Source organism: Carcharhinus amblyrhynchos, chromosome 1 (genome assembly GCF_965287045.1).
Source record: "Carcharhinus amblyrhynchos chromosome 1, sCarAmb.v2.hapA, whole genome shotgun sequence".
In the NCBI taxonomy this organism is placed as follows: domain Eukaryota; kingdom Metazoa; phylum Chordata; class Chondrichthyes; order Carcharhiniformes; family Carcharhinidae; genus Carcharhinus; species Carcharhinus amblyrhynchos.
In genome coordinates, this window is record NC_137324.1 from 37,446,245 (window position 1) to 37,458,121 (window position 11,877).

General features: G+C 39.4%; 1 protein-coding gene across 7 annotated transcripts in view; it reads left to right on the forward strand.

Annotated features, from left to right (window-relative positions):
• LOC145356518 (putative E3 ubiquitin-protein ligase HERC1) overlaps positions 1 to 11,877 on the forward strand; it is a 296,484-nt gene that overhangs the window by 201,103 nt on the left and 83,504 nt on the right. For 6 of the 7 annotated variants that reach the window (XM_080209293.1, XM_080209365.1, XM_080209615.1 and 3 more), the window contains exons 47-51: positions 867 to 1,055; positions 1,919 to 2,090; positions 6,401 to 6,671; positions 7,647 to 7,860; positions 9,725 to 9,978. In XM_080209293.1, the coding sequence (XP_080065419.1) occupies positions 867 to 1,055; positions 1,919 to 2,090; positions 6,401 to 6,671; positions 7,647 to 7,860; positions 9,725 to 9,978 (1,100 nt within the window). The remainder of the gene's footprint in view (positions 1 to 866; positions 1,056 to 1,918; positions 2,091 to 6,400; positions 6,672 to 7,646; positions 7,861 to 9,724; positions 9,979 to 11,877) is intronic. The other variant, XM_080209754.1, reaches the window with a different exon arrangement.

An 11,877-nucleotide genomic window follows, 5' to 3' on the forward strand; every position in this document is an offset into this window, starting at 1 on the left:
TTTCTTTTACGTTTGATGCTATTTTTAACTTCTCTCCTTAATCATGGATGGTGGGATCCATCTTTTGGACTTTTTCTTACTTGATGGAATGTATTTACTTTGTGTATTCTGAAATATTCCCTTAAACTTTTACCAGTGCATCACTATTGACCTATCCCTTAACCTAATTTGCCAATTTACTATACCTATATTACCCCCAGTACCAGAAGCTCTTAACCTCTTATCTTGCTTTGTGGCCTCTTATGTGGCACTTTATTGAATGGCTTTTTGGAATTCAAATAGACTATTTCTACTAATTCCCCCAACCGTTCCTTTTCTTTTAATCTCCAAATTACTGCAAAAATAATTTCTGTGGTATTAATTACTATAAATTAGTCTTTATTCTTAGTAGTGAGTATCTTCGACAAAATTAAGTAGAGCTATTACTTTGGAAAAAAAACAATGATTTAATATGGAGTACAAAAGAAATGAGGATGAGTTTACTTTAAAAATATCATTAAAGGCTCCTCAGGTTATTATGTGATTATATAAATTGAGATTTTAATGAGACCCTTGCCTCAGATTCTCAAATATGTTTGTGTTAGTTCTATCAGCTGTTGACTGGCAAGTTACAAAGTTAGATTGAAAACAATTAACTTTTGTTAATTGAAACAATTTACAGAAACAAATTTGAGGATTAAACATCATACATGGCTTATCTGTTTCATAGATTGTGTGGAAATAAAATATTGATCATTTTTTGATAGATATCCAATGTACTGTCGTTAATGTATATCTTGTTGGTTCTTCAGTGAAAAATTAATTTCAATGTTTTATATAGCATATTGATGTATAAAGCTTTGCCATTTATGCATTTTGTCTCACAGAGGACTGGGATATATTAGATCCTGAGGGAACTGAGCGACTTACAGGACAGGAAGACTTTGCTGCATTAGCTGGGCCACTTGGGTTGAATGACAGCAAATTGATTCCAGAACCTGTCCAATTTCCGGAACAAGATCCTCTTGGAGCAAGAATTGCCAATGATAACACACAGGACTTGCTTTTAAAAAAAGGTAACAGTAGCCATATTCACACATCTGTTTTAGAAGTCATGAGTGCCTGACGGTACCATGCTATCCCTATCAATGGAGCACGCCCACAATGCTCAGATATCATGCATTTATCAATTAAGTTGAGAATCAAGGATATCAAATAAAGACCACAGAGAGATGTGGAAGCCGCTATGAGTTGCCTCAGGTGACTTGTGGACACCTGTTGGTTGCAAGCATGGAGCAATCAGGAAGTTACTTGCATGCTTTCATAATGAGACGTGGTATATAGCAAGGTCACACCACAGAAGAAGAATGTACTTGTCATCTTATTTTTAAAAAATAACATTTTACTGCATAAAGCCATTTTATTATATTCACTGTTTTTGTTCTGAAGCAGACCAAAGCATTATTTAGAATGCTAGACTCCCTCTTTTCCCCTCCCAGATTCCCCTAAACCAGCCTTACCCAGTCTTTTTGGATAGAGGGCCACAATTCAGTTTTATTCCCACTAAAGGAGTCAGTAATCAAATTTCAGTAAAATAAGGCTTCATACAACATTATCATGAAATTCAAAAATACCAATGTCGAAGCAATACAAAGGCTTTGGGGGTCTGGCTGGAACCCTTGGACCAGGAATCTAACAAGCCTGTCCTAAACTATACACAGTGAGCAATGTATTCCCAAGCCAATTGCTCTGAACTGGGTGTGAAAACTATGTAAAACGTAAAGATTTTCACTTGTGAGAATAAAATGCAACTGAATGAGGTTTAGTTTTTATCTATTTAGCAGGAAAATTGACTGATTTTAGTTCGTATTTGTTTATCTTGACTATGTTCTGTTATAAAATAGAACCTGTGAATGTTTGTAATATCTTTCATCTTTAGGTATAAATAAGTCTGATGAGAAATCAAACTCCAAACTGACTTTGGCTGAACAAGCTGTGTCTCTCCGAGATACCCAGGAAAGAGTTTTTGCTCTTCAACGTATCACAATGGCTATGCAAATTCTTTTGGCACATACCATGATTATGAAAGCTTTATCACTGATTTCTGTGAGGTACGTCAGAAATTAGATTGTAACTACTCGGTAACCTGACTGTTGGCATTTAAGCAATGAATCAGTTAAACGACATGATGGAGGATATCGTCAGTGTCAAGATAGGATATTGTCTCCACCAGAACTGTAGGAGGTCATTTCTACCTGTCATGTAGATGCACCTGCAACAGAGGTGATAAGGATGAAACCATTAACGTGCAGGGATCTCCTGTGCTGGGTAGGGTTAGTGATCAGAGTAGCCGATGAGGTTTAATCGAGGCATCGCGTGATGGAACACATCAAAGCTATCTCAACATTTTGGTTAAGTTAAAGAGTACAGTGCCTCATCCTCTACCATTCCAGTTATAATGTCAGTAAGAAGCGCATCTTCCCATCAACTCTGTCAGCATTCCTCAGGGACCGCTTCATCCATGACGTTCTGATCCACTTCTCTATCATGTTCAACTCCCCATCCTGTTCCAGTGGCGCCATACCTTGCAATTGCAGAAGATGCAACATCTGCCCCTTTACCTCATCCTTTCTCACCATTCGAGCCCCAAACACTCTGTTCAGGCTAAGCAGCATTTCATTTGCACCTCCTTTAATTTGGTATACTGTAGTTACTGTTCTCAACCTGGTCTCCTTTATACAGGGGAGACTAAATGCAGGCTGGATGACTGCTTTGTGGAATACCTCCACTCAGCCCACAAGTATGCCCCAACCTTCCTGTTGTTTGCTATTTTAACTGAGTACCTTGCTCTCATGTGCACGTCTGTCCTTGGCCTGCTGCAATGCTCCAGTGAAACCTAACCCAAGCTAAAAGAGAAGCATCTAATTAATCTTCTGATTAGGCACATTACAGCCCTCATGATTCAACATTGAATTTAACTATTTTAGATTGCGACATTTCCCCTCCATTTTCAACCTTTTTTTACGGTGGAGGTTACACTGAGTTGTCTCAGTGTAACCTCCACCCCCCACATACCAAGCCATCTGCCTCTTATTCTTACGTTTACTACATCTTCGTTGCAATCTATTATACAGTTTTTAATTTAAACACCTCCCAAGCATCCAGTTTAATGGGACAAACAAGGACAGTAATTCAATAATTTTATTTAACACTTATAATGCCAACTCAAACATGAATAGTTCAACTCATTAACTCTCTACTGAACCTTAACTGAACACCAACTTTCAATTAAACTTTAACTCTTGAACTGCACATACACTTTAACTGAACATCAACTTTAACTATTTAACTGAAAATTAATGCCACCAAGTTTAGGAAAAACTTGGCCAAGAAATATCCTCGATGTAGAACCTATCTTCCCCTTCTCTGAATCTTCCTTCAGGGTACAAGTCTTCTTGTCATGGCTGGTCTCTTCGAGTTATCGCTGGCAAACAAAGCTCACGTGTCTTTTTATCTATGATTCTCCACCTGCTTCCGGAAGATTCTCTGTCATCACGTCAATGATTAATCAGAAACTCCAATTGCATTGTTTGATTAGGCCCATCAAATACAACCAGTGCAATGGCGTTGGTCACTCCTGACCCCATCATATTTAGGCCCCTTAAGTGCATAATGCTTACATTCCAATGCCCAGATAAGGAACACTGGCTCTAAAGGCCTATAAAGAACTTTTCCCTGCCAAGGACAAGCTGTTAAATCTGAAAACTTGTATCCTTTGACAAACCCCAGACTGGCCACAAGAAATCCCATCATAGTGAAAGAATAACTTTCACCAAAAATCAAGTTTGTTTGATTGAAGATCTTTCGATATATTAAAAGTTAAATCTTTACAAACCATTCAGCCACAAATCCCTTCCAAGTATAGTATAATATCCAACACATTTTCCCTTGTTTAGTTCCAATGAAGAGGCAAACAGACTCAAAATGTTAATTCTATTTTCTCTCCCTGCAGATGTTACCAGGCCTGCTGAGTTTTCCAATATTCTCTGTTTTTGATTCAGATTCCAGTATCTGCAATATTTTACTTATTTTTATGTATTGATCCAGTTTCCTCTTGAAAGTTATTAACTTATCAACGTTCCAAGCAGTACACTCAATCATCATAGCTACTGTGTAAAGTAATTGGGAAGAGTCAGCATGGTTTTAGAATCGTAGAGTTCCACAATGCAAAAGGAGGCCATTCGGCCCAGCAAGTCTGCACCAACCACGATCCCACCCAGGCCCTATCCCATAACCCCATGTATTTACCCTAACTAGTCCCCCTGACAGTAAGGGGCAATTTTAGCATGGCCAATCCACCTAACCTGCACATCTTTGGAGTGTGGGAGGAAACTGGAGCATCCAGAGGAAACCCACACAGATTTTTTTTGTGAAAGGGAAGTCACCTTTAACCAATTTATTGGATTTCTTTGAAGAAAAAAATTTGTGCAGCAGATAAAGGGGACCTGTAGACATGTTGTATTTTAATTTCCAGAAGACGTTAATAAGATGCTAATTCAAAGTTATTGCTGAAAATAAAAGCTGATAGTGTAGCAGGTAACATATTAGCGTGGCTGGCCGAAAACTGAAAGGAGACATATAAGAAGTATTTTTTAATTGGCTGGATTTATCACACATGGGGACTCTGTTGGGGGCCTTTTCTGTTTACAATTTATATCAATGATTTAGATAAATGGTGCAAAGTCATGGTCATTAAATTTGCAGATGACACAAAGATAGGTGGGAAAGTATGTTGTGAAGAGGACATAAAGTTGTAGATAGAAGAAGATAAGTTGAGTGAGTGGTTAAAAATCAGGTAGATAGGAGTATTATGTGGAAAAATGTAAAATTGTTTACTATGGCAGGCAAAATACAAAAGCATGGTGTTCCTTAAACAGAGAATGGTTGCAGAATTACAAGATGCAAAGGGATTTGGTGTTCTTGTGCACTAGTGACAAGAAGTTAATATTAAGGATGTTATGTTTCAGTTATATTGGGCATTGATGAGATCACGTCTTGCAAACTGTGTGCAGTTTTGGTCACCTTATTAATATAAGAATGCATTAGAGGCGGTTTGGAAGAAGTTTACAAGAGTGATATCTGAAATGAGTGAGTGCATTGTCTTATGAGGAAACATTTCACAGACTGGGCTTGTTTCCATTGGAGTTCAGGAGAGTGAGGGGTGACTAGATTGAAGTATGTAAGATCCTGAATGTTCTTGATAAGGTGGACGCAGAGACTATGGGCCTGGTTCTGCCACTGCATTGCGCCTGTTTTGGGCATGTAAACTTGGCAAAGTCAGGCGTGAGACAAGTAGCATGTTCTGTGCCCGCCTCCTCACTGTGCCCCCCTTTACCAAGGCCCGAAAATGGCTATAATTGGGACCATGCCCAAATGCACTGCAAGTATTTAAATTGACTTAATGGGCTGCACACCCAACTTTACCACCGCATTCACCCATCCAGAGTTGACACAAAACAGACATGCTCCATAGAAGTCTTGATTCAGGTGCTCCGGGTAGTGAGGAAGGAGGTACCAAGCATCCAACGGCTCTCTTCTTGAGATTAGTGGAGGGGTTGGGGTTCTGCAGCCATTCTGTCTGAGATTGGGGGGTGGAAGGGGCTCGTGGTCGGTCTGGGTGGTGGGGGTATAAGGGAGTCAGTAATATTGTGTGGGGGTGGGGCAGTGTCTGTGGGGGCCAGAGGAGGCGTTATCCGGGAGCAGCATTCTATCATTAGTTTCTCTGCGTGTGCGCATTTGGAGGCACAGATCAGAGCTGCAGGGTTTCGGTTGCATTAAGCCCCACCCACTGCTTTATGCAGCGTGATTCGGACTCGCTGATATTTTTGCAGGCAGAGTACATGTGGAGATGCCTGAGAACAGGTCTAAAAATCAGATCTGAAACACTCCCAGGTTCAAGTCCGTCTAGCACTTAGAGTCAAAATAGTAAAACACGGCCTATGTTTCCTCTTGTGAATCCAGAACAAGGGAACACCTTTTCAAAATTAGTGCGACTTTTACTCTGTACCTCAGAAAACGGTGGAGATGGGGATCATTAAATATCTTTAAGGCATAGATTGATAGATTCTTGTTAGTCAAGTGAATCCGAGATTATCGGGTAGATGGGAATGTGGAATTAAAAAGACAAACAGATCAGCCGCGATCTTTTAGAATAGCAGAGAATAAGTTTGAGGAGATAAATAGCCTGTTTCTGCTCCCATTTCCTATTTCATATATTTGAAAACATAGGATTTTAATTCAGTCTTGACATGTTTTACTTTTGCTGCTTTAAATTATTTTGAAATGCAATTGGGGAACAAAATGTAGCTGTGACTATATGTTAATGTTTTTCTTTTTCTCTTTCAAATGATTAAAATTATAGTGGTTCCATGTGCAGTCAAACAAGTGGCCTGGAAGCTCTTGGATTAACTGATATCCGTATCTTGGTTCGATTAATGTGTCTTGCCGCTGCAGGAAGGGCTCAGCTGGCAAATAATGAAACACAACATTTTTACTCAAACAATCAGTTTGGACCTTCAAAAAGAACAACATGGAATACGACCTCCTGTTTGGTTTATATGAGTTCAGCTATTGGCTGTCTAGTGGCAAACAGTCCAACTGCTTACAGGGTGTTAGTTGATGTCTGTACTCAGGTAAGCTGAGGAATAAACCGATCTGTGATAAAAATAGAAAATGCCAAAAACTCGGCACAGGCAACAACTAGTTTCATGTTGATGATCTCTAGGCTTCTGATGAAAGGTCATTGATTTGGAATGTTACTTCGACCTTTCTCTTTCCACAGATGCTACTGTTTTTTTAAAAGCATTTCCAATTTTACTTCAGATTTCCAGCATCAGCAGGATTTTGCTTTTTGTTTTCATAAAATCATGCAGTTGTTATAGGACAGAAGGCCATTTATCCTGTTCTGTCTGTGTTGGCTATCTGCAACAGCTACTCACCTGATCCCACACTTCTGCCTTTTCCCCACAGCCCTCAAATCTTTCATTTTCACCACTTAAATTCTTCTTTGAAGACCTTGATTGAATCTGCCTACACCACAGTTTCAGGCTGTGCATTCCACTAGCAACTCGCTGCATAAAGAAGTTCTTCTTCATCTTGTTGCTTCTTTTGCTGATGACTTCAAAGTTGGTGTCCTCAGCTTTTGGTTCCATCCACCCATGGGAACTGTTTCTCCCTATCTATTCTATCCAGATACCTCTATCAAATCTCCTCCAAATCCTTTCATCTCCAAACTATCCATGTAACTGCAGTTCCTCATCCCTGGAACTATTCTAATGAATCCTTTAATAATGATTTCAGGTCCTTCTTAGCGTACAAGACCAACGATTTGCTGTGCCTTCTTATGTTATCACATAACCACAAATACATTAAATTGTATATGTGGATAATGTTACATTTGTAATTGGTTTCTGTAGCTAGTTGCTATTGCAGATCAACTGATCTACTTCTACCAAAGCAAAAACTATAATTTTCTCTGAATAACTTTGAGGCTTGAATATTGTAATAAACAGTATACCCAAACAATATCTATGTGAAAAGTAGTATATCAGTCCAGATGGAAAATTTTGTACGTGAATTTAAATCGCTCCATGTTATTTCTTCCCTAGGATTTGATTGCTGCTGCAACAGGGCTACACATAGGCATGATCCGGGATGTGCAGCAGAAGAACCGTGTGCTTCACCTTTTCCACAGACCAGTAAAAGACAACAAACTTTCTGGTTCTCCCAACTTTCTGGTAACTCAAGCTTTGGTTGAGCTGCTCACAGAAAAAGGTTTCCGGCACCAGTCCAGCCGTGACAAAGAAGAGACCGAACCCAAAGGTAGGCAAATTCAAATAACAAATTAGTTTTCTGGTTTGTGAAGGAGTTTTAATCAATCCCTTACTAATTCGTTCAACAGCCTAATTCTATTAGGACAGGGACTATAAATTGATGTTCTGTTTAAATAATCAAATCTATGTTTACTAGAATGGAATACAAAAGTAGGGAAGTCTTGCTACAACTTGTACCGTGCTTTGGAGACACCACACGTAGAGTAATACTGTGTATGGTTTTGTTCTTACTTAAAATGGGATATACCTACATTGGAAGCACTTTGGAGAAGATTCACGAGGCTGATTGCTGGGATGAATAGTCAGGCCTATACGCTTTGGAATTTAGAAGAATGAGAGGTGATTTTATCAAAACATGAGATTTTGAGGAGGCTTGACAGGGTAGATGCTGAGAGGATGTTCCCCTCATGGAGGAATCAAAAACTAGGGGACACTATTTATCCTAAAGGGTCTCCCATTTAATTTGATTAGATTTATTATTGTCACATATATTAGTATACATTGAAAAGTATTGTTTCTTGCGTGCTTTACAGACGAAGCACACCGTACATAGAGAAGGAACGGAGAGGGTGCAGAATGTAGTGTTACAGTCATAGCTAGGGCGTAGAGAATGAGCAGCTTAATACCAGGTAGGTCTGTTCAAAAGTCTGATGGCATCAGGGAAGAAGCTGTTCTTGAGTCGATTATACGTGGCTTCAGACTTTTGTATTTTTTCCCAACGGAAGAAAGTGGAAGAGAGTATGTTTGGAGTACGTGCAGTCCTTAATTATGCTGGCTGCATTGCCAAGGGAACAGGAAGTGTAGACAGACTCAATGGATGGGAGACCATCCATTTAAGAGCAAGATGAGGAGAAATTTCTTCTCAGTAATTCGTTAAACTTTGGAATTCACCTCTACAGACTGTAGTGGAGTCTGGGTAATTTAGTGTACTGAAGGCTAAGCTAGACAGATTATTGATCTACAAGGGAGTCAAGGGTTACAGGGAGTAGGCGGGAAAGTCAATTTAAGGCCACAATCCAATTAGTCTTGATCACATTGAATGGTGGGGCAGAATCAAGGGTCGAATGGCCTACTCATTTCCAGCGATTTTTATTGCAAGTTGATGTGCCTACTTAATTGTAGGCTTATGCCAGTGAAAATGTTCCAGGACAATAAATGCACACAATATTTGACTCAAAATGTTAAAATTGCACTGAAGTAAATATTTAGCAATGGTAGAAAACAAATGTCTAGCTTTATAAAATAACAGACAGGCTGGTTAACATATTTCATTAGCAAAGTAAGGAGTCGAGTTTGGGCAACCTTCTAAATGCATTTATTTCAGGTGATGGTAGATGGACAAATGTTACTAGTTGTTAATCATGCTGCCATTCTTTGTAGGATATGTCAATTAATACTAAATATATACAAAAACCAGCTTTAGTGTATGGTGAGTATCACTACATTTTTTGAATTTCAAAGGTGCCTGCATAACTAAGGTAGATTTGAAGAAAGAATGAAGTGTAGTCACCAATAGGCCTAACACATTTGTAAAATTAGTAACTTCACAAATAACTTCTTGTCTGCCTCTAAATTAAGTTTGGATTATTACATTTCAATTGCTGTTCACTAGCCAGTGTACTATTTCTGCCAACATGTTTGTTTGATTCTCACTTTCACTTCACATTTAGTTCAATAAATCGAAGTAGCTGTCATAAAGATACCTTATGGTACAGAGCGTACTAATTTACTGACAGAAGAGCATTACATGCCTGCTAATGGCTATGTTAGAAAAGTGGGGAAGAATGCATAAATGTAAATTGAGATTCAGAAAATTGTTGAGGACATCAAAACAATTTTCACCTTTTTTCCAGATGTTGCTCCAAATACTTCTTCCTCTTATTATTCATCATCGCATGTAGGACCCTTGGAATTGGCCAATGCACTTGCGGCATGTTGCCTGTCAGGAAGACTGAGTTCTAGACATCGTCAGTGGGCTGCACAGCATCTTGTACAGGCCTTGTCTACATCAGAAAGGAGTAACCAGTTCAGACCTCAAACCTATGCAGATTTAGCAGGGGATCTCCGGAAATGTCCCACTGTTAAGTTGGAAGCACATGAGAACCGGGTATAGTTCTGTTTTTTTTTTGTACCTTTGAAACATTTCAGTATAACTTCTAATACTGATGTACATAAATTAAGAAGTTGAATGTTAGAAATAGAGAAGCTAAGCAGGGTGTCATACTAAGTGAGAAAGTTACATAATGTTCAGGACAAAACTGTGATGGAACAAAGGTCTGCCCTTAAACAGGAGATGTTCAAATACAGTTAAGGTATGTAGCTGCAAGGAGGAAAGGTAGAGCAACCAGATCTCAGACAATGAAGAAAGTAAGCTAATCAGAAAAGAAGACATTACAGATGTTGGGTTAACAATATAAATAAGAGCTAGGCTGAATAAAGAAAGTTCAGGGGACAGTGAAATAGGAAATCGGAGAGGCAAAGAGGAAGTTTGAGAAAAGCCTGGCAGATAAAACAAAAGGGAATGTAGACATGTTCCATAGACATATAAGTCGGAAAAGGATCGTAAAATGAGGTGTAGGGTCAATTAAGTGAATGTACGTGTTGAGGCTGTGGTATTAAGTGAGTATTTTGCATCTTTCTTTCTGAGGAAGAGATGCTTCCAGAGACATAGTGAAATAGGAGACGGTTAAAATGTTGGATGGGATAAAAATTGATTTTAAAAAAAGAGGAGGAATTAGAAAAGCTGGTTGTTCTTAAAAGTTGATAAGTCACTTGGATCAGGTGAGTTGCATCTGAGAATTCTGAAGGAAGTAAAAGTGGAAATTGCAGGGGTACTGGCTGTAATCTTCCAATCCACCTTGGATATAGGGGTGGTACGAGATGAGTAGAGATTTGGAAATGTTTCACCTTTGTTTAAAAAAAAGTGTAAGGACTAAAGCCCAGTCAGCTTAACCTCAATGGTATAGGAATGCAATTAAGAGGCTTGGATAACACTACGGGTCATTTGAACCACTGAGGATTACTTAAGGAAAGCCAGAGTGAGTTTGTTAAAGGCAGATGATGGTTAACTAACTTGATCCAATAAGGTAACAGAACTGGTTGATGAGGGTAATTTGATTGATGTAATGTGTATGGACTTCCAAGGAAGTTAGCCCATGGAACAAAGGGGAAAGTGGAATCATAGGTAAGAAATTAGCTGAATGGCAGTAAACATAGTGGATAAATGGGCTGTTCGGATGGGTAGAGACGTGACAGAGGAAATATGATGGAGAGAAGAATGAAGTGTTACATTTTTTGTAGGAATGAGGAAATATAAATAATAGACAGAATTCTAAAGGTGAGTACTGAAGTACCCTTTAAAAAGGATGCCCTGATCTCGGGATTCTTGACATTGCCAGCTTTTTCCAGCCCCGTCCCACCAGCCTGACAGCATGGACCGCACCTTGATTATTTTTGCAGACAGTGCTGTACAACATGGTGACAAATGTCGACTGTGCAGCCAGTGAGCTGCATGTCGCTTTCTCATCTCCACCAGTATTCGGTGCAGAAATGGAAAAATTCTGCCCACTATTCCTGTTGACGCAAGAGTCAAAAGCCAGAGAGTACTAATTTAAGTGATTATCGAAAGAATCAGCGGTGACATGAGGAAAAGCCTTTTTATATAGCGAGTGCTCAGCATCTGGAAGGCACTACCTGAGAATGTGGTGAAGGAAGATGCAATTGGGGCTTTCACAAGGAAATTGAGTAAACAAGTAAAGTCCTACAGTCCTAGGTGACCATACTCTGATATCCCTTTTGAGGGGAAGAGCTGGTGGTGATTTTTAACCTGTGGATCATTACACCTCAGGTGAGGAGCCAGGGTTGAGAAGGTGGGGCCTTCATGAATAACTTTGACTGGCACAGGAATTGAACCCATATGCTTTTATTTTGGGTTGGGGGGGTGTGGAGGGAATTGTCCTGATGCTTGTTGGGGGGGCGGTATTCCCTGGTATTTGTTGACAGGGTA